The sequence below is a fragment of the Oryzias latipes genome, chromosome 19, assembly GCF_053564925.1.
Source record: "Oryzias latipes strain Hd-rR chromosome 19, Olatipes_Hd-rR_3.1".
Taxonomy (NCBI): Eukaryota; Metazoa; Chordata; class Actinopteri; order Beloniformes; family Adrianichthyidae; genus Oryzias; species Oryzias latipes.
In genome coordinates, this window is record NC_136255.1 from 5,655,384 (window position 1) to 5,679,097 (window position 23,714).

The 23,714-nt window shown below is 40.3% G+C and overlaps 1 protein-coding gene across 1 annotated transcript; it reads right to left on the reverse strand.

Annotated features, from left to right (window-relative positions):
* Positions 1-1,207: 1,207 nt before the first annotated feature.
* adprm (ADP-ribose/CDP-alcohol diphosphatase, manganese-dependent) lies at positions 1,208-4,879 on the reverse strand. Its single transcript, XM_023949256.2, has 3 exons — positions 4,111-4,879; positions 3,348-3,470; positions 1,208-2,013 (listed from the first exon to the last, which is right to left on the reverse strand). Exons 1-3 carry the CDS (start codon positions 4,682-4,684, stop codon positions 1,721-1,723), a joined length of 990 nt encoding a protein of 329 aa, XP_023805024.1. The 5' UTR covers positions 4,685-4,879; the 3' UTR covers positions 1,208-1,720.
* Positions 4,880-23,714: the final 18,835 nt, after the last annotated feature.

The window sequence follows — 23,714 nt, forward strand, 5'->3', positions numbered from 1 at the left end:
CATTGTTCCTTCCAGGAAGAACCCAGTTTCACACAAACAGGACAAGTCCGTTCTTGAGTTCTGCCGTCAGGAACAGACATGCAGGACGGTGGAACGGCACGGCGGCTGCAGGCGACCCATTCTATCCGGTCTGCAGACTGTCTGTGCAGAGAAAAAGGATCAATACTCCGTTATCAAACTCAGACCTGTTCGGCTTGATTTTTTTAATGAAAATACTTTTCGTAACAAGATTTGAGAAATTTACAATTCATCATACATTCTTTTGATTTAAATTTACAAGTATATTTTTACAAAGATTTTTTCTTAAAATAATAACTAGTAAAGTAAAATAAAAAACCTTAAATATCACCAAAATGAACAAATAACTACTTTTAGTACCTTTCATTGTTACTGGAGTACTTTTTACGCAGGAGTACCGGTATTTGAGTTACTTGACTCAATAGATGAAGTACTGTCCTTCATCTGTTGAGCCCCTATTGTTTGCATCGCCATCTACATGACTAAAAGATGGATTTTATGTAAAAAAAAACTCAAATACTGGTACTCCTGCGTAAAAAGTACTCCAGTAACAATGAAAGGTACTAAAAGTAGTTATTTGTTCATTTTGGTGATATTTAAGGTTTTTATTTTACTTTACTAGTTATTATTTTAAGAAAAAATCTTTAAAAAAATATACTTGTAAATTTAAATCAATTTTCATTTCTTATTGCTTCACTTACAAAAACCCCCAAAGATTGACATTTAAATCACTTTTATCTGTCGTTACAACTTACCACTAAACTTTCTGAGATGCATTTCATGATGAAAACAACCAGAAACGTTGATTTTTCTCTGTATTTTACCACATTTCTGTAGTTATCTTTACATTTCATTGGTTCGATGTGCTCGATTTTTCCTTTCTTTCTTATTGTCAGTATTTCGCAGAAAGATTGAAAAGTCAAACTGTAAATTGAAAACTGTGAAAAAGCATAAAACGTGATCAAATTGGACTTAAAAATGTCCAGACTTTCATTTTGTGATGCCGGATGAGAGTTCCTCCACCAAATGATCAAAACAAACTAATAAACTAGAAATTCCCTACTTTACTACTGTAACTCCCTATCTGGTAGTTTTCTTTTTGGCACAACTTGTTGTTCAAGCTGCTCGATGTACCTGAATGCATCACATGAAGGCAGACTCTAAACCCGATAAAGTAAAAGTGGAAATATTTGAAAGAAAACATTTTTATTGCTGCAGATCAAATAATCACCAACATATGAACTCACTTCAATTCATTTTTAAATAAAAACTTATCTTTTTGGAAAAGTTCATCACAGGAAACTGCAGAAGGCAACAGTTCACACAATTCTCTTTTTAAATATGAAAATAACTCATGAGTGCAGTTTCATCAAAGCAGCACTTCTACTAAAAGTGCTTTCGTTTGAAAATAAATATATTGTTCTTGTTTAAATCAACATTTCGAGGCTAAAAGGGAATTAAATGTTTCTGTGAGGAACATTGTCTTCCTCTAAAGTGACTCAGGAGGTGCTGACTCGGCAGGATTCTCGCCGTCAGAACAAACCGTGAGGCTGCAGACATCAGCAGACCCGGGTCGGTTCTGACCCACAACTTCAAGAAAAGCAGCAATCTAAAGGATTTGAGTAAATCTGTGGAAGAGCTGATGGGCTAAAAACCATAGGGGCTGCTCCGTAATGGCTCCTCCTCCACGGCGGCGCTGTGGTCACGAGAACAGGAAGAGCCGATCCAGCACTCTCCCACTTCCTTTCAGCTCCATCCGGTCCGCATACACAGAGACGATCCCAAAGGCATCGCTGTAGGGCGGAGTCTCAATCACCCCGTCCAGAGTCAGGTGGTGCACCCCTGTGTCCTTGTCGTGGTGGTATCCTCCGTCGTGGGCGTGTCCCGCCATGTAACACACCACGCATTTGTGCGAGTGAATGACGGCGAGGAGCTCCTCGAAGTTCCAGGCGAGGCAGACGGCGTCCGTGGAGAAGGGGTGGACGGGGAGGTGACCTGGGGGGGCGGGGACAGACATTAAAGCCGTCAACAGTCGGATCAAAGACTCCCTGAAGAAAAAATGAGTCAGCTTTCTGTCCGTCAGAGAGCAAACGGCAGACCGAGATCCTCCAGTTCTGCAGAACACTCATCAGAACCCACTCGAAGACCCACAGCGGGATCAGAACCAGAGTCCTGACGCCTCATCAGCTCTGAAGGAGGCTGCAGATCGACACCGAGGTCCTGGTCTGCTGGCAAAGTTCTCACTGGTTTGTTAAAACCGTTCCAATTGTTCTGGATGGAAGTTTGTCAAACTAATCTGTAATTCAGGATTTAGCCAAAATCAGAGAAACCTGGGCTGTTTTCTAGGACATAGTTTCTGCAGAGCGGCAGGAGTTCATTCGAAATTCACCTCTAGGTTTTGGGCTGGACTGTGGGCACAAAGCAACCCGACCCCCCCTTCCCCTCCCTGTTGCTGAGAGCGTATTTGTGACATCACAACTATGACCTTTTTCCAACAGCCGTTTTTCATCTGCTCCTGATACACAACCATTTAAATGAAGAAATAATCAAGAATTTCTATTTTGAGCTCAATTTTCTTCATATATTTCCTCGATAATAAGAAAAACGCCACATGAACATGTTAGAAACACCAAAAACACAGTTTTCATCAGTGGGTCTTAAACATCAGACTAGAATTTCACAGATCGGCTCTGAAGTTGGCATTTGATTTTCTTTAGCTTCCAGAAAACAAACGAGCCCACAAGGAGCCTAGATTAAGACAGTTTTAAGGTAGTTTACTGAAGAGGATTCCATAAAAAAAGAACATTTCTGGTTAGTGAAGATTCATTGAAGAAACAGTACAGAATCCCATTTTGACATGTGCAGCTTCGTAAAGAATGAAGCATAAAAAAAAGACGATTTCATTTGTTCAGGTTTAAGTTGTGTTTTTGTGGAGTTCCCTTTATTTTTTTTGGGACGACACGTGAACAAGGAGAATGCCAAGACGAGCGTCTAGAGTGAGTCGTAGACCGATGTGGTGGAGACAGTCTTATAATAAACATGATAAACAAACTGAATGAATGCAAGTTGTGCTTTTTGTTTCCGTGCAGCCCGGTAGCAGGTGACCCACAGACCGGTATCTGTCTGCGGCCTGGGGGTTTGGAAGCACTGCAGCCAAGTTTCCTCTGAATATTTCCCCAGTTTTAAACACAAACCTTTACTACTTTTTGTCTAAAAGTCTGATTGTAGCCCAAAAGACATTTGTTCTCCCACTCAGGAGTTGGGTCTCTCTATACAGTCTAACCCTGAGGGCGACGGGACGCACGGCTGTGGAAAACAGCTGCACTCACTGGCGATGGTGACTCGCTCCTGCTTCTCATCTGCAGAGGTCAGGACCGAGTCCAGCCAGTCCAGCTGCTCCTTACTGAAGCCTCCGTTGAACCTGGTGAACCGCTGCCTGAGGTCTTCAAAGGCTGGAAGGACAAGAGGAAATCCTGCTGGTAAAAATGAAATCAATCCGTTTTTTATGTGACTCTTTCAGGTTTGTTGGACAAGAACAAAGCAAGTCAAACTTGTGACGGGTTTGTGGTTTAGTCAAAACGTGAATAAAATGTGAAAAGACTGAAGTTTGAGTTTGTTCATCTTAAAGTCCCACTCCGATCATCATTTAATCTTTTAATTAAAGCGTTGATGCTGCTTTTTGTAAATACCAGAAAAACCTGTTTGTGCATCGATTCTAATAAACTCCTGCCGCTCTGCAGAAACTATGGCCTCGAAAACGGAACAGGATTTTCTGGTTTTAGCTAAAAACAGCATCTCATCATTGAAAGACCACTGAAAACGCTTTGAAAATAAATCAAAAGATGGTCGGAGTAGAACTTTAATTAAAATGAATGCTTTTTGAACAAAGGTTCTGCTCATCAGTCATTTTCCTTTACTAAATGTCTGTTTTTCTGACAGATAAGCCTAATTTAAACCCGAAAAAGATTTGGATTTTTATTTTTTTAACTAATATGACATTTATCCTCAGCATAAACGTGATCTGTTTATGTTCAACAGATCAGGTGGTCGATGTCTGCTGCGGTTTCCGGCTTGGGTCTGCTGTCATCATACCTGGGGGACAGTTGAGGTCCTGGTTCTGGTTGTACTTCCGGATCAGTTCCATGGCACTGCGGTACTCCTCGCTGGACTCCTCCCTCCCCAGCAAGCTGACGTCATAGGCGTCCAGCACCACGAACGTGAAACCCGGAACCGGTGTGAACCGGTACGCATAGATGTCAGGCCGGACCGGGGCCGCGCCCGCGCCGCTGTCCGCGTGCAGCCTGCTGTTCAGCGGGGAGCGCAGCAGCGCGCTCCTGCTGAAGTTGTAAAACTCGTGGTTCCCCCACACGTGGTGCACCGGCGCGGGGCCGGTCTCGAACCGCCGGAGCGCCGCGTCCAGAGCCCGCTCCGAAGCGCCGCGGGGTTCGTTGAAGCCGTCGATGAGGTCTCCCAGCTGGAGGACGAACAGAGGCTGCACGCGCGCCTCCCTCCAGGCGTCCTGGGCGTTGCTCAGCAGCTGTAAGCTGCTCCGGTAGTAGCGATCCCTTGTGCGGCTGTAATTTTGACCGTCGTCAATGTCCGCGTACTGGACGTCAGCGATGACCCCAAAGGTGAACAGCGGCTCCTGAAGACGACACTCGTCCATTCCCGGAGCCCTTCAATCCGCAGCTGATGTCTGAACCAAAAACAAGACCCTACAGTCGCTACGTCGTTGTGTTTACAACATTCTCTCCGAAAGTTCTTAAATGACAGCCATTCCGGTTCAGACCGGATATTACAGAAGTTGCTTCCGTCGCCTCCTTCAAAATAAAACTGCTAGGCTAATGAACTTTTGATCAAATAAAATGATAGAAAACGACTGTTAGGCTGGGTCACATTTTGTTGGCAGGTCTAATCATAGAAATTATTACAAATATGCTGTCTATGGTGTCAAAGACTGTATATGAGAGGTGAACTGACTAACCCTCTCCTCTGGTATTCCAGACAGGAAGTACCAACTTGCTCCAAGAAGCCAAAATCCCATAGATGTACATTTTATTTTATATACTATTTAGTATATTTATAATTATTTATAGTATTTGTTATATAATTTTAATAGTATTTTGGTTTTATGTATATTTTTATTATTAGATATTTGTCAGAATAATCGTTCTTGTTTTAATACATCTTTTTAAACAAGATCTTCCTAATCCTATTCTTTTATTTTTCAATCCTGTAAATCATTAAAGGTATTAACTGGCCAATCAGATGCCTCAATAAAATTAGGTGGTGCCTGCTGGCCCTTTATAACGCTCTGAGGATGCTGCTGTTGCAAAAAGCTTCATCTGTTTGTGGCGGACAGAAAGTAGGAAAGCAGGAAAAAACTATTTTTAAAAATAATTTACTCCAAAATAAACATGACCAGAGCTGCACTGCTTTTTGACAGCTTAAGGGAAACACATTTTCTTCTATGGTAAAAAACAAACAAACACACATATGCAGATATGTGCAGGATTTCCGACAGTCCACTGAAACAGGATAAAAACAGAAAGGAAACAAAAATATCTGAGTCCAAAGTGCAATAATCATCGAATAACTCAATTTGTTCTCTGTTTGAAAGCACAGTAGCAGTAATAACATCCAGATGCAAACACATTTTTGGTTTGGACACAGTGATGCTCAAGGACCTCTGTTCATCACTGACACACCCCATTACCGAAATCATCAATCTGTCCCTCTCACAAAAAACGTTCCTGAGCACTTAGAAACCAGCCTTGTCTCTCCCATTTTTAAGAGTGGAGACCTTCAAAGTCAAAGTCAGCTTTATTGTCAAATATGCTGCATCCTTAAGACATACAGCACAGATGAAATTGCTTTTCTCTCACCCCACAGTGCAAGCAGCATATAAAATAATAAATAAACGACTTAAAAAAAATAGATAAAAGACAGTAGTAGTAAGAATTCCATGTCCAACAGACCCATTAGTATTCTTCAGACAGTGTCAAAGATTGCAGAAAAACTGGGAGATAAACAAATTATAAACCACCTCAACACCACACTCTATTCTCTCCATCCTATGCAGTTTGACTTTAGAGCAAATTACTTCACGGAGACCACCACCTGCTTTTTCACAGAAAATATCAGGATTTTGCTGGACCGAGAGGGGTTGTTGGTGCTGTTTTCCTGGATCTCAAGAAGGCTTTTGACACTGTTAATCACAAAATCTTACTGTCAAAATTATGCAATTTTAACTTTTTCTTCTGATGCACTGCTGGCCTGTCTGGTCACAGGCTTGCAATAGATCTTTAAAACCTCTCCAAACATTATACAAACAAACTGTTAAAACTTTGGTTAAAATACCCAACATATTTCACCATTGTCCAACATTACAAAAAAATGGATTACTGAGTTGGGAAAACATTTTCACATTTTCAAATCTCTGTCTCATGTACAAAATCATTCATGGCTTATCATCCCCCTCCTCTTCACCCGTTTGTTAACATGCGGACAGCTGATCACAACAGAACTCGGAGTGCAGTCAGAGGAGACTGTATCATTCCCTTCAGAAAAATAGTTTTTGGTCAGACTGCTTTTTCTGTTAGAGCTGCTACCGAGTGGAACTTCACACCCGTAACTATCAGAAATCAAAACACATATAATTTATTCAAGACGCAATTAAAGAAATGGCTTATTGACAATCAGGGCTGTCAACACTGAGTAAACCTCCTATCACCGATCCTCGCTACTATCGTCTTTTATGTGTGCATATGTTCTTAAATTTGTCTGATTTTGGATTGTTTTATCACCAATTTGTTTTTAGGGTAACTGCTAATTTTATTGAATGCATTGTTTTATATATATATGTAATGTCATGTAAATATGTAATTTTATTTTGATCTTTTAGGGGGATTTTAACATCTACCCATGGACTGTAGATGAAAAAATAGCTCTTTGGCTAATTCTGGCATATTGACAGAAATATTTATTAATATGAGCTGTCCCTATATTAAATAAATAAAAACAAATAAATAATGAGTAACACGAAAATGTAGCACAACCAAAAAAAACAACATAAAGTAAAACATAATATACACATAATACAAAGCACATTATAATATTTACATCAGGAAAAACATCAAATGTGTCTACATAAATGTTCCAATTATCTTCTTGTACAAATGATCCAAAAAAACAGATGTTTGACGTCGTTCCTTCTCTAGTCCAGCAGGGGGCGGTGTAGGAGCAACAAGAAACAATGTTTTTTCACTAAAAAGAGAAGACTTCGTAAAGTTTCCAGAAAGTTTCCAGCTGGATCAACAACTGTGAGAGTTCTTGTCAGAATATTCTGATGAAGAGTACAGAGTAGATCAAAAGTCTGGGTCTGGATGTTTCCTCAGGCTGTGCTACAGCGTCTACTCTCAGGTGTGATCCCACTGCTGAGCGGCACGCGGGCTTTGACCTGCTCCGTTTCCGGCCTGGGCCGGTTCACCCGTCCTTAGACTACCTGGTCTCCCCGGGCTCCCCCAGAAAGACCATATCGGTACCGAACTCAGTGCGGACACCCGATCAGCACAGTCCACTGCAGCTCAGAGCTCCTGAGCTCCAACCATCCTCCAGCCTCAGCCTCCATGAGCGCGGATTACAGGCGCGCGCCACCACACCCGGCGGGAAACACAGATCAGCTGTTGGACTAAGATGCTGCAGTCATGAGAGCAGCTTCTGGAATAAAAGCCTGTTGTTTTTCACTCCTCTCATTTTTGTCCAATACTATATTAATTCATGAAAGGCAAATCTTTATTTTATGTAACCTATTTTTAATTTTATTTTGGAAAAGGTATTTGGCCCAATATTTTTAATGATAATTATAAACTTTATTTATATAGCACTATTCAACTTTTCCATCATTTTGAGTTTGACTGCTGTGTTGTTAATGGTGTTGTGTTGAAGGAACTCAGGAAACAAAAAAAGGTGATTTTCTGTTTTAATGTTTTCTTCACAGATGGACAGTTATTACAATCAAATTTGAAAATGCAAATCAAATAAGACTAGGTTTATTTACCACCTTAAATGTATCTCTTTGCTTTGAGTGAAAAGGGAATCATTTAAAAAGTAATTTAAACTAAACTATTTTTTAAATAAAGATGTTTCAAATGGCAAAAAATTGTTTAGAATGAATGAAATGACTGTTTCTTCCTCTTTTTTCCCCTCCCTCTGTATTTAACCCCTCACTTCTCTCTTCATCACCATCATCCCTCTAAACACCCCCTCATCTTCAGTCTGAAACTTCAAACGAAACTAATGAAGTAATATAAAAAATCAGGTTTTGTCTTTAAGGGCCTATACCATGCAAAACCATTTTTTATTTTTGTAACTTTATTATAATACAGTTAAAAAGTTATAAAGTTAAAAGTTTCGCCCAGGCTAACACACACTTTCTCCGTAGAGCTAGTAGTGTTCCTTTTCTATGCACAAATCCATCTTTGCAAAGTTTGAATGTTGTCTGTTTTCGTGGGAGAAACAAACACGGTGCTGAGGCCGGAATAGGTACAATAACCGTTTGGCCTACAATAACCGTTCGGGGTCCTTCTCGGAGTCCTGCAACTAATGCTGATGTCACACTACTGTAACACAAACTACATAGTGTCCGACTTAACATCTAATAGACCACAAGATCTGTTTTTGTTTCCAATGACTCAATTATTTGAAACAGAAGAATGGCTTAAAATTATTTGGTTTTATAAACTTAATGAGAACCCCTAACAAGTATTAAACTATTTGGATGGTTCATGTTCTTTCCTTTTATTGTCTGTATTATGTTCATTTGTTTATTTTATGTTCTATTAATATTTTATGATCGGCAATGGTGATTGTTATTCGAGGTAACATTTATATAGTTACTGTTCGTTATTCTATGTATGATACCTCAATTGTTAATAAAGTTTTGAAGAACACAAACATAGCGTCCGTCCAATGATGACATCACACTACGGTAACACAACTTGGGCAAACTACATAGCTACGTAGCGTCGACATCTGCCAGGGCTCTGTATTTTCATTTCACATTTCATTTTGTAGCCTAAAGTTCGTTTCCCTCATAACCAATAATGCCACTATGAATTTTAAGTAGTGTCTGACATAATTGTTTGTTACACCACATGTATAATAGGGACATACATTGGCAATATAGACTTATTTTTCCAACATGGTAAATGAATGAGAAACATTTAATACATAATTTTGGTGTGCAGTCTGGTTTAATTGGCCCAAATGTCAATTAATAACAGTTATGATTGCAAATTTTAAATTTACTTTTCAAAACACGTTGAAAGCATTGATGTACTAATTAGAAAACAAAAGGAAGACACACACACCTTATTCTTTTGTTCAATTTTTATGTATTTTTCAAGGTATTGAAACAAACAACCAACAAAAAACAAAGAATTAGCACTAAAACAAATGCTTTATGTCTTTGATCCAAATTTCTGCTCGTCTCCACAGCTGGCCACAGATGATGTGCTGAAAAGGGAGTAAAAATAAACATAAATTTAGTTTGTAAAAATGGCAAAAATTGAATTTATTATCAAATAATAAAATGTAAAGCACATAACAAAAAATTAACACACATAAAAATGCTCTTATAATCAATAACATAACTACTTTAAATAGTGAATTTAGTCTACATCTGTGTCCGACTGAAGTGTACCTATTGCATTTGACTGCAAAAGTGGCTGCAGTATCCCGGAATAGGATCCTCAGAATAAATCCCTTGCAGGACTCCTCTCTTCCCTGTTCCAACATATCCTGCAGAAAAAGAAGGGACAATTCTACTGATCAATGATCTCAACACTCTGCTTGTGGTTTATAATTATTCAAATCAAAACTAATTTTGATGACATAATCCAACTATTCAGTTCTGTTTACCAGGTGTGTTGTTTTTGTACAACTGTCTACACCCACAGCAGGTTCCAATGTTGTACATCACATAAAAATCCTTTTTGTAGGATGCAGAAAACTTGCTCCATGTAGCTACACCTGTGGAAAACAAAGTATGAACCAAAAGTGACGTTTTTACAGAGCTGCTGAGAACAGGCATAGACAGTATTGTACACACAACTGTACCCTTAAATAAAGTGCTTACTATCAAGCCACTGAAAGTGTGCCTGTCTCCTGAAGCTGACTGTGGACACATTGTCTATCACGATGAACGGCTCTCACGGACAACATTGTCAGCGTGTCGGTGTTAGCGTGTAAAGGAACGGTGTTAGCCCTGTGGAACGGTAATAGACTGCAATCACTATCTTAAAAGTCATCAGACCGACGTAAAGCCAATCACATAATGTGACGTCATCATTAGGAGAAAGACCCCGAATGGTAGTTGTAGGCTGAACAGTTATTGTACCTATACCGGTTCTAGGTTGATGTCATGAAATGCACCCACAAGGAGCGAAAGGCGGAGCCTCAGAGATCGAGTGGTCTAGGTAGGAAAATAAATCGTATTTACTAAAAAATTTGTTCTTTCGTGTGCCAATTTTGTCGTTTTTGTGATTTTGTGCCAACTCTGTTTAGTCTTTTGGTTTGTAGTTAAGTGAAGCTGTAGGGCTAAACTGCCATTTTCTTTAGTACGTATTTTCTCCTCTTTTTTTTAGTCCAGGGAGGTTAGTGTTTGTCTTTATTTCCCCTTTTCCTTTGTACAGGTAAGAAAACAAGATTTCAGTAAGGTGTGGTTCTGTTTGTTATTTTGGCCTTGGTTCACCCTGAAGCCTTTTTGCTTCGCTTTTAGTTATTGTTGGTTGTTGTTTATTTATTTGTAAATACATTTGTTATATTTTGTATGGAGACATTCGTTTCCTCTTTTTGTTAAATTTCAATTTGGTAGCCAAAACCTTTAGTTTTTATGTTATGCCCTTGACGTACCCCTAGACATTAAAAGGGGCGTAACACTTAGGTGTGTCTACTTGGGATGTTCGACCCTTGACTAAGAGATATCTATAATGAACAAAAGGTCAAATCAGTTGTTCTGAAATAATAATAATAATAATAATAGTAATAATAATAATAATACTCTTCCTTTGTAATTATTAATTATATCTGACATTTCTGTTCAGACTAATAAAGATGAAACAGTTTTATTATTAGGGCAACATAATTCTAACTTCACCAGTTGGTCCAGGAACAGGTGGACCCCCTGCTTTTGCTGAACTCTGCCTTCCTTCTCTGACCAATGATACTGCGGTCCCTCGGCTGATGCCGTCTCATGTTTGTCTTCCTCATTATCTTCTGTCATTAATGCTGATGCTGTGGTGTGTTTGTAATTGTATTTGCACACAATGTATATCAGGTGATCTAAAGTACAGTAAACAGATTGTTAAAAGACACCACAGAAAATATTTAACAGGCGTAAAAAGAAATGTAATGTTTTGGGATGTGTGTGTGCGTGCGTGCGTGTGTGTGTGCTGAAACCGGTGCGTGCACGATGCAAGAAGGGGAGGGGGCGCGTGTGAGGGTGTGGACAGATCCAAACACGGTCAGTCGCCGTTTTGGAGTTAAGGAGAAAATAATAAAGAAAGTTCCTCTTGAAGAACTGAGACTGGTACTTTTCTTTAACCCGCTCTGGAGGCTCTGAGGGTTCGAACGCGGAAGTGAACCTCGAAGGAAGATCCCCCTCACAGTCTTATTCGTGTTCTGCATCCAGCGGCTCGTCTTTAGCTTTAGATGTATGCGCACGCAAAGGCAACAGGGAGGGAAGGGGGTGTGGGCAAGTTTAGGTGATCAGAGCCACTTGCCGCCTGCAGGCTGTGCATTTGGGATGAAATGCCTAACTGATGCTGCCAAAGTTTATAGTGACTAGTGGGGTGTCCACTGGGGTGGCCACTGTGGTGTCCACTGGGGTGGCCAGGTGCGGCCCTGGCCGACACCTGGTGGCGCCACTGTCTGGATGGAAGCATACAATGTGGTTTAACAAAATTGTTGTGTTCCCTACATATTTATTTTGGTGCGACAGAACTTACACATACATCGTACACATCCATATTCATCCATCCATCCATCCATATCCCTCCATCCATCCATCCATATTCATCCATCCATCCATATTCATCCTTTGAGGGACCCTGAATCCAACCATCTCCCTGGATGTGGTTGGATTCAGTGGATGTGTCTCCTTCTAACAGAGGAGACTGCAGCAGCACATTCCACCAGCTGCATCACTTTCTTTTGATTTGGTTTAGAATTTTTTTTTAGGACATGGAAACTGGATCTTCTCTGTTTCTGTTCTCATGAGGATCTTTTGAATCGCCCTTAGTCCTGCCTGAAGTCCCCCAGGAGCTACACCGGCATGATGCATTTGACTTGACTCTAAAAAGGGCGGGGCAAATGCCCCTGACAGCATTGTTTCTGGGGGTAAATTCAGACACTCAAACCCCTCCACCACGATAAGGTGGCGATTCAGGGAAGGGAAATTTAGTTTTGGCCAATTACCTATAATTTGGGTGGGAAAACCGAAGGACTCGGAGGAAACCCACAGGCCTGCTCAACCTCTTCATTTGCTACCAATAATATTGGGTGACTGATTATTTTGTGTGTAGATAAACTTTAGTTTGTCAACACAAGTGAATTAACAGTATAGACAGTAGTCTCTCTTTCACTTCTCACATAAACAGCGTCACCAGATCAGCTTACTTCCATCTACGCAACATCCAACGTCTACGTCCCTCCCTCACTACTCAGTCCACTGCTGTACTGGTACATAGTCTTGTTACTTCCCGCCTGGACTATTGTAACTCTCTTCTATTTGGTCTCCCACAAAAAACCCTCCATAAACTTCAAATGGTTCAGAATTCAGCAGCTCGTATCATCACACGCACTCCCTCCATCAACCATATCACACCTATTCTTCAACAGCTTCACTGGCTCCCCATCCCATTCCGCATTCAATACAAAATCTTGCTCTACACATTCAAAGCCTTTCACAACCTTGCACCTCCATATCTCTCTGACCTCCTTCATGTCTCCATACCTGCTCGCTCCCTCCGCTCCTCTTCTTCTATCCAGTTTTCTGTCCCTTCTGCCCGTCTTGTCACCATGGGGAGCCGGGCATTCAGTTGCTCTGCTCCCCAGCTTTGGAACTCACTCCCCCCTGACCTCCGCAACACTGACACACTCCCACATTTCAAATCAAAGCTAAAAACTCATCTTTTCCAAATGGCCTATTCACTTAAACATTAACCTTTTCACGTTTTTATATTTTTTATTTAATTTTGTATTTATTTAAATTGTTGTTGTTGTTTTAAGTGTTTATTGTATTTTATACTGTATACATGCTGTGCGGCGACCTTGAGTGCCCAGAAAGGCGCCTTATAAATAAAATGTATTATTATTATTATTATAAGTGGGGGGAAACCGAAGCTCTCGGAGGAAACCCACACAGACACGGGTCTGTCAGGACGTAAAGTCGACCCGACAAACCAACGTGCCGCCCTGTTTTTTCAAACACCAATTATACATTCACAGCCTAAATCTCTGTGTACTAAACCGTCCAAATCCCTAATCTAACCCAGTGTTTAGTGTGGCAGCATGTATCTGTACCTGACAAGTGATTCAGTGAATCCAAAGGTGAATGTCTGGTCAGATAATGCTTTCAACACTTTGAAAAATCCCTGCCATCTATAAAAAAATTAAAAGAATTTGGAGAAGTGGGGGGGGAACTGAAGCACTCAGAGAAAACCCACACAGACATGGGTCTGTTAGGTAATAAAGTTGACCCAACAAACCAACGTGCCGCCCTGTTTTTTCAAACACCCCATAGTGAACAGCTTTCCTTTTATTTGACCATTTTTTAGTTCTTTTTCCACAATTGTGGAGAAAAAAGATCATCCACAGTGTTCTAAAAGGTGCTTTTTATTTAAACATGTTAATATGAAGGTTATGATTACATTTTAGATCAGTCACATGAACAGATTTGGAAATATTTCTAGAGTTCTAATTGTGTTTTGAAGAACAGGCCTCTTTGTTTGCTTTAAGAGCAAATTTATAATCCTAATTTATAAGAAAAAGTTGACTTTGGATGCCCAATCCTGGTCCTTAAGGTCATGGAGTTTGTAACCCTCCCTGCACTTCTTGCTGCTGGTACCTGGACCAGGTGTGCTGAGTAAGTCAGAACATGGAAACACCTGAGTCAGCAAATCAGCAGCAAGAAGGAAGGAAGGCAAAAGCAAAAACACAGGCAGGGTGGTAGATCCCAAGGACCAGGATTGAGCAGCCCTGATTTGGAGTATTTACAAAATACACTTCTGCCTGTGTGACCCTAATTATTTGATACCCCATCCCCCTGTAACCATGACAACCCTTCTATTAATGTCTAGACGACCTCCAGCCTCCTTCCAGTTCTCTGCATTTATGTCTTGAAGCCAAACAGTCGACGAAAAAACTTTGTGATAGAGGACCTCTTCTCAGGTTTTTCTTTAGGCTCCTTGACTTTTTCTACTTTCTTCTTATTCTTCACTTTCTTCTCTTTGTGGTTCTTTTTCTGTTTTTTCTCCTTTTTAACATTCTTTGGAGTTTCCTGCTGGAGTATTTGCTGACATTTGTTCAGGTCTTCAACTTTGTTTACAATTTCAGTTTCTCTATCATTTGCTATTTCTTCCATTTCTTCAATAAGCAGCTCTATTCTTTCTTCACTTTCTTTTTCCTGGTGTTCCTTTCCTTCCATCACTTCATTTTCCACCATGTCCAAACATTGGTTTCTTTCCTCTCTTGTTTCTTCTCCATGTGTCTGGCTCTCATTCCTGAGATCTGGGTTTTCTTCTACTTCAACTTTTTCTCTGATCTTTGCTTCCAGCTCCTTCTCTTGATTCTTCAGGTAAATTTGTTTTTCTCTGAGTTCATCTGCATTTTCAGCTTCTTCAGACAGCAGCTTGTTTAACCGCATCTTCTCATCTACATTGAATTTCAGATGATTTCTCAGATCTTTCATCAGGAGTTCTTGCTGGGAAGCAGTTTCCAGTTGTCTCCTCATTTCATTGTTTTCTTTTTGGAGCTGTTGGCTTTCTAGAATCAGCTGACAGTTAGCATCAATGAACGATTGCATCTCTACTTGGGTGGCTTCCACAGCTCTTCTGAGTTCATCCACATAGTTCAGCTTCTCATCTTCATCCCCTCTAAGGGAAGCTGTTTGCAATTGACTCTTCAGCTGGTGGTTTTCCTTTTCCAGCTCCTGGATGTTAACAACCAGCAAAGAGTTTGCATCTTGAAACATCTTTGTGGTTGTTTGGTTGTCTTGAAAAGCTGTTTGCAGTTCTGCCAAACGGACCCTTTTCTCTGTGTCCTGGTCTCTTTGGGTTTGGAGAATTAGAGCCTCATTTTCCAGCTCCTTCAGCTCTTCTGTCATCTCCGTGAAAGATTCCTCGTCTGGAGAAAACACTTTGAGATCTTTGTTTTGGTCCAGAAGTTCTTTGTTTTCTTTAGCCAATTGGAGGCTTTTTTGTTGCAAGGCCAGATGTTCTGATCTGAAGGCGTTGTGCTCCATTTCCATCTCCTCCATGTAATCTACTCTCTGCTGGACCATCCCAATGTTCTCATCTTGGGCGCGTTTGAGCTGATTTCTAAGCTCAGCGATGACTAAGTCCTTATCAGACTGTTTCTGCTGATTTTCGTGGTGGAAATTTGGCTGCGGCTGCACATGTTGATTATGCACAGCGGGATTGGGATTAGGATTTCGGTAATCCTGTTTATGATGTCGGTGAGGGCGGTGTGGATTTCCAACACCGTGAGGGTTCTGCCAGAAGTTCTGGCCGTCAAAGTTTTTCTTGTATCCCCTGTTATAGGCCATTTTCTCCAGAATAAAAGGCTAAATATTATGTGTTGGTGATGAAAACACAGTAAATATTTGCAAATGACTTTCAGGGAAAAAGGCTCTAAAGTGAGAAACGAAGAGTTTCAGCGGCTTTACTGAAAAAGGCTTGAAGTTGCTCAAAAACGTCTGTTTTTGTCAAACAACTTTCTAAAGTCCTGGGGTCTATAAACAAAGATTTCTGAGATGATGTCACAAAGACTCTGACATCATCAGTCATCATCATCATCATCACCATCATAAGTAATACCTAACCTAGTAATGATGTCACCTGACCTGATGACATCATCAGCAGGTTGGGTCATGTTATGACACGTTGCTGTATTTCAAATGTCAAGAGGAAGAAATTGTTTTTTAAAAAGTAGAATCTCTTTTGTTTCTATTTCTGCTCTTTTCTGTTTTGTCTCTAAAGCATATTAGGCGAGACAACTAGGAGAGGAATTTCTTCCAATGTTTTGTTTAGGAGTTCTTCTAAGGAAGCAGCTGGTGTTGATTGATCTTCTGTTGGTGATGGACCTTCCCCAGCAATAGTTTTTAGTTCATTTTCAACAGTTGTGTCATTGTGTCTGTCTGATGGAGAGGAAGTTCTTCTGAAGCTCCTTCCACATCTTCCAGCTTCCTGGAAACTTTCTTTGAGTTTTTTTCCTCTTCTTGAAGCTGGATCTCAATGTCAGTTGATTTCTTGTCACTAGTGTTCTTTCCACTGGCAGAAGTCATCTGTTTTCCAATCAAAATGTGCTCAAGTGAAAAGCCTGAACCATGCAGAGATTCTTGGTCACAGGGGAGGATGTCTTCTGTTTTCTGAAGGTCATCTTTAATGGTAGCAGGAAGCGCCTCACAGATTTTGATATGTGATTTTGAAGCATTTGACATTCCATCCTGCAGTTCTTCCTCAAGCACCTCACTCACATCCAGCGGCACCATCAGCTGCTGGAGACTTTACCTTCATTCCTGAAAACTGGGCCTCTCTCATGAGGTTTTGTTCTTTGGCAGCATAAATCTCCTTACTGTCCTCTGAAAGATGCCTCATGGTGAGGAAATCATGAGCGAGGGCTTCTGGTCTCAATAACTACAAATGCATTTCCAAAGAAAAAAGATGTTTTTTCCTGCTTTCTAATGAGAATTGTTCTTCTCCAGCTGTAAATGGAGTTCACTCTCTGTGTTCATACAAAATGATGGAGATACTTGCTGTCACATTTGAACGTTTATTAGAAGAGTTATTGAGGCTGGAAGTCTGAATCTGTGAAGGTCTTTCTAACTTTACCAAGTCTTCTGAGTCCTGCACTCTGATTGGTTGACACCCCCCCTCGCCCCCATATTCCATTATCGGACACAGATCCGTTTTGACACAAATTTCTTACAAGGAACGTGTCAAAAGTCTGAGCGCAGTTGTAGCGAGCTGTGATTCGTAGCAGCAGATTCCAGCAGTTGTTATCACCAATTGGAGGTTGTAACTCTGAATGAACACATGCAAACGTCAGTTGGGATTTTGTTCATCAAACTTTACAGCTGAAGATTTTTACACACAGATTCAGATTTTTGGTGCACAAGTTCTCACATCCTATTTTACAACTTCTCATATCAAATCTAAAAGCTCATTCATTTTGACCCATTTTTACATTCATATATTAGTCCGTGGCCAAACCAAAATCAATAACTTTTCATTTATAAAATGTACACTTCTGCTTGACCATGATGATATCATCTAATTTAATATCATCATGAAAAACTTCAGTACGTTTTAGTGTGTTCAGATTTCCCAGTAACTGCTGAGCTGCTCTGATTCCACACAAATGAGTCGGTCGGAGAGAGTTTTTCTGTATGAAGTTCTCTAAGCTCAGATCCAGAATTTCATATGTAATTTTGATTCTTAAATGACTCATGGAACTCAAGGAGATTGTCGTTGGGATCCAGAGATTTAATGATTCTCATGGCTTTATCCTCATTCACTACTTCACCCAAGAAAGTTCATTAATTCCTAACTGTCCCACCAGATAGTGTCCTGTTCTTGGCTCACTCGTTTTGTGTTAAGTTTACTTAAAAGTTATATTTATGTCTCTTTCTGTATATTCTCTTATATTTTCTTTTCTTTGTTAACATCCATTGGAGATGACTCTCAGAGGACAGAGCAAGAACAAGAGCTGTTTTCAAACTCTGCAGCAATTGTGAAGCCACACGGGAGCTGTCCAGTGCTGAAAATCAGTCCAAAGCCTGCAGTGATCATGGACAGAGACGCAGAGCTCTATACATGTGTTGGAAAGGAAACTGCCTTTTAAGATCTTTTCCTGAAGCTCACTCACCATTTTTACAGCTGATTATTCAGACAGCAGAAACATTCTTCTATGTTTTCAGAGGTCAATAATTATTAATATTTAGGTCGTTATTTAAAGAGCTGTCTTGTTGTGTTCTTGTTTTTGCCTAATCCTTGGTTCATTAAATGTTTTGGAACATTTTCGGTCATGTTTTAAGTCCTTTCTGGGTTTTAACCTGTTTGCCTAACCAGAACATTACGCTCTGGTAAACGTGCTTTTAGCAAGTTTAGCTCTGACTAGCTTTATTTGTGGCTTCCAGCTTATTTTGTTGTTCAGGTCTTATCAAACATGTTTTCAACAGCATTTGTGAAAGTTTCCGTGTCTGATGCAGGGACTCCAACTGTGACTCATAATGAAAATAAATTGAGGTCAACTGATGTTAAGGGAATCTAGAAGGTTGGGCCAGCTCTGTGACTCCAGAGTGGATCTTCATTTATTATTATCGGCAGCAATATTTTTAGCAATAATAAATAGTTTGTCTTTGTTATGGAGAGTGGGGTAGGTGGGGGGGGGATGGCTAAAAGAATGGAAAAGCGAGAAAAGTAGTTGGTGGATGATTATGGAAACATAAGGAGAGCAGTTACAAACAAAAGAGGCAACAAGTTGCTGGAGATTTCTCAGTATGACTTCCACATAGATGTGAACCAAAAGTGCTGACCCTGTCCACAGCAAACACATCCACAAACACAATAAACGTGCCTATTGGCTTAACAAACCTTCACACATGTCTTTACAGATCCACAAATACAAACACAGATCAACTCACAAACATACAAGCAGAAACTTGTCAAGCATGTCAAGCTCTACCGTTGATGCATGAACATTTTCTCTCTACCCAGCACTCTAAACCCCAAACTTTTTACTTTGCTAACAACTTACCAACTTTCCAACCTTAAAACTTGATCTTTTGTTTTTTTTTAACCAGAGAGCCACAATAGAAGGGTTAAAGAGCCACATATGGCTCTGGAGCCTGAGGGTGCAGACCTCTGAGTCAGATGATCCTCTCCATGACTTTCATGCACAAGGATGAGGAAGATGTTGACCTCTGTGGTCAGAAAGTCATGTCCAAGACCTGGAGAGATGTTGCAGTCCAGCACAGACAGTGTACCTGTGAAGAGACCACTATGTTACAGAGAAAGTCTTGAAGCAACATTCAGATAGACCTAAAAATGTTGTGTATATGGCAAAGTGCTGAGGATTAAACAACACATCTCACATATAGATTATCTTGTACAGTCCATTATTACTAAAATGCAGTTCTCTCGTTTTTTTTCTTCCTGGAATAAACCAGACTAATTTGGTTTGCCTTTTTGCTTTTCCCCTTCCAAGTTTGCTTTCCATCTGTGCTGACCTGTGGCCTCTCTCAGAAATGTTTGGAGTTATGAATTTGTTTTCGTCCCCAAGTGTTTTCTAGAGGAGAGACTTGCTGATGTCAAGCAAAACCCCAACAAGATAATCCTTCTCAGTCTGTGGTCCGGCCTCACACAGTCCTTCACTTTCTCTCCCCTTGGACTCCTGCTGCCATGAGCGTCCCTCACACAAGAAAGTGAGCCCCCCTGTCACTATCCACTGTCATGGTTGGACATATTAGAACTGACTTCTCTAATGCAAACTGCTGCTCCACCTGCTGGTCTATGACAGTGTTGCTCCCAGAGGCTCCTTTTTCTCATGGTGACCTCTGTCAGGTTGCAGACCCCTGAGTCAAAAAATAAACGTCAGATTGAATTCCTAACAGAATGAAAAGAGCAAAAGCTATTCCAATGTATGAGTCTGAGGATAAGCACAGCGTCACAAATCACAGACCTGTCTCTACACTGCAACATTTGAACATTTGAGAGAAACTTTAGACATTTATGAGGTTCTAAGTGACTGACAACGGATCCCAAAAGATAAAACTAGAGCTACGTTCAAAGAGAAATATGCAGTGGGGAAAATTACAAAAAAAAAATCATTTGAAAATTTGAAAGATGTTACAAACTTTGAAACTTAAAAAAAAACTTTGGAATTTGTTGGAATTTTGTATCACACACTTGAACTCAAAAGGAAGAAGTTTACGGAGGCACTTCAACTTTTCCACTTGAACAGGTTTTATTTTTGAACTGCTCACAGGAACTTCATGTATATACAACAACATGTTGTCTTCTTTTCTCCTAAACTCAACAAACAAAACTTGCGCCTCCTAGCAGCAGGGATGAAATACTGCCTAACCCTTGTGCTATCCTAGGCACTTTAACATTGGGAGTTGGGTCATCTAGACCCACTAGACAGTGCTCTGAACCTTTTTTCTTCAATGATTTGTGAACCTCACTGGTGTCCATGGATTTCATGAAATCTTTCCACCTTTATCCACCTTTGTCATGGTAGGGAGAACACGTCAATGTAAGGGGGGGGGGGGGTCATCTAAGATAGCACAAGGGTTTTAGGTACATGAAATAAATTCACAACTTGAGTACATAAATAAAAGAACTCTCAACAGAAATGATCAAAGTTGACCATAAATAAAGTGAAAACAGCACAAGAACAAAGAAGATATGTTGGTTAAAAATGCGAGCATCGGGTATCATCAAAGCAGAGAAGTTGTGCAGCACAGCTCACGTGTCTCGCCATGACGACGCCACCAAGCAGGTACAGTGGACAGGAGCTGTTTTTCATCATTTAGTGAGAAAACAGCTGTTTGTTTTGTTTGATGTCATTCCTTCCATAATCCAGGAGGGGGCGGTGTAGGAGCAACAAGAAACAATGTTTTTCAATAAAAAGAGATGACATCTTAAAGTTTCTAGAAGCTGCTGGATCAACAACTGTGGCATGAAAATACAGGTGAACCTGGACCAGTTGCATTGACCAGTTGCTCAACCTTTACATCCACAGATACAGATGAAACTAATTGTACAAAGGAGGCAGAATCTGAAATTAGAGAACATCGTCTAGCATCACTTTTTCTTCGTATGCAATGTCTGTTAAATGTGTCTCAACATGCAATACAGACAATTGTAGAAGAATTCAACAAGAACATGATCAGAGCTGCACTGTTTCTGCTTTTTTTATTTCAGCTTGAGGAAACACTTTTTCCTCTCAAGAAAAAAAAAACTAAACACACATATGCAGATATGTGCAGGATTTCAGACAGTCCACTGAAACAGAATAAAAACAGAAAAGAAACTAAAATATCTGAGTCCAAAGTGCAATAATCATAAAATAACTCAATTTGCTCTCTATTTGAAAGTACAGTAGCAGTAATGAGTAACACAAAGATATGGCACAACGACAAATACAACTTAAAGTAAAAGATAATATATACATAATATAAAACACACTATAATATTTACATCAGGAAGGAAATCAAGTATTAAATGTTCAAATGATCTTTTTGTACAAATGTTCCAAAAAACAGATGTTTGCCGTCGTTCCTTCTACAGTCCAGCAGGGGGCGGTGTAGGAGCAACAAGAAACAGTGTTTTTTTACTAAAAAGAGGAGATTTGTTAAAGTTTCCAGGAGCTGCTGGATCAACAACTGTGGGAGTTCTGGTCAGAATAGTCTGATGAAGAGTACAGAGTAGATCAAAAGGCTGGGTCTGGATGTTTCCTCAGGCTGTGCTACAGCGTCTACTCTCAGGTGTGATCCCACTGCTGAGCGGCACGCGGGCTTTGACCTGCTCCGTTTCCGGCCTGGGCCGGTTCACCCGTCCTTAGACGACCTGGTCTCCCCGGGCTCCCCCAGAAAGACCATATCGGTACCGAACTCAGTGCAGACACCCGATCAGCACAGTCCACTGCAGCTCAGAGCTCCTGAGCTCCAACCATCCTCCAGCCTCAGCCTCCATGAGCGCAGATTACAGGCGCGCGCCACCACACCCGGCAGGAAACACAGATCAGCTGTTGGACTAAGATGCTGCAGTCGCACATGAGAGCAGCTTCTGGAATAAAAACCTGCAGTTTTTCACTCTTCTCATTTTTGTCCAATACTATTTTAATTTATTTTATGTAGGCTATTTTTAATTTTATTTTGGAAAAGGTCTTTAGCCCATTATTTTTTAATAATAGCAATAAACTTTTTTTATATAGCACTTTTCAAAATCAAGTTTACTAAGTGGTGTAAAATTAACATTAGACAAAAGACCAGGATTAAAAACAGTATATAGTACGAAAAATAAAACACAGCACACACACAAAACAGTGATACCGGTAAAAATCAATCAAATCAATAATAATAGAAGTTTAAATTTAAGAAGCAATAAAATCAGACCTATAAAGGTAAGTTTTTAAAAGAGATTTAAATACTGGTAGGTGATTCAGGGAGCCTGATCTCTTCTGGGAGTCTGTTCCAGAGTGTTGGGGCTCTTATAGCAAAGGACCTGTCTCCCTTGGTCTTCTGTCTGGATTGTGTACATAAGGAACAAGGAGATCAGCTATATATTTAGGGGCCAGACCACAATGTGCTTTAAAAGCAATCATTTAAATCTTAAAATCTATTCTAAAACGGACTGGGAGCCAGTGCAGAGACGCTAAAACTGGAATTATATGATCTCTCATTCTGGTCTTGATTAGGAGTCTGGCGGCAGCATTTTGGACCAACTGGAGTTTATACACACTCTGCTGTGAAAGGCATAGAGTGCGTTGCATTAGTCCAAACGGGAAAAAATAAAAGCGTGAATCACCAGTTCAAGACATTTTTTAGATAGGAGAGGGCTTATCCTGTATAATCTGTGTATTTGCCACAAATTTGACATGTAAAATAAATTTTAAAATTTTAAAATTGTCTTGTTTTAAAAGTTCTGTTCAGTGGACGCTTTGAGCCAATAAGCTAGTGTGACTCCATCACATTTACATTGAGTTCATATGATCTGCAACTACATGTGATTCCAGTTCACTAAAGTCAGAAACTCTCTAGTCTCTCAAAAGCATTATTTGAAAATAAAACAGTTTTTTATAACCGGGTCTTCAGAAACCTGTTGGAATTTCTGCCCTTCTGAAAAGTACAAACATTGCTCATAGGTAAAGCAACATGATTAGAGAAGAAAAACAGACTTTATATCAGTAAATCTATCCTGCTATCTGGAGTTGAAACACGGAGAACAACAACAACCACCGTCAAGAGATTCCAGACGTTCATCCGCTTATGTCTGAGAGGAATCCTCAAAATGTACCAGCTGGAAACCGACAGCATCACAGAGCTGTAAAAGAGAACAAAACATGCACCAGTGGAAGAAGAAATCGGATGGAGTTGGATCCACCAAACCCAGAGGAAACCAACATCCAGTATCACCCTGCAGGCCCTGATCTGGAATCCCCAGAGGAAGAGAAAACAAGGAAGACCAAGAAAACGCGTGGAGAAAGGACCTGGAGACTAAAGATCAACAGACCATTTATACCTAGAAGGATGATGCAGGACAGAAGATGATGGCAGGGAGTTGTTGATGACCTTTGTCCAACCAGGGTTAAAAGGCCTAACTATTGGAATCAGAATGACCCCACTCCCAACGCTAACGTTCCTTGGAGGCAGTGGGTCATCTGGACCCCACAAGACAGTGCGCTGAGCC

Coding starts and splice junctions, on each gene's coding strand:
- adprm (XM_023949256.2), bottom strand. CDS start 4,684: ATGGACGAGTGTCGTCTTCAGGAGCCGCTGTTCACCTTTGGGGTCATC. Junction 3,471..4,110: donor GGACCTCAACTGTCCCCCAG/GTATGATGACAG, acceptor TTGTCCTTCCAG/CCTTTGAAGACCTCAGGCAG. Junction 2,014..3,347: donor GGAGCGAGTCACCATCGCCA/GTGAGTGCAGCT, acceptor CCGCCCCCCCAG/GTCACCTCCCCGTCCACCCC.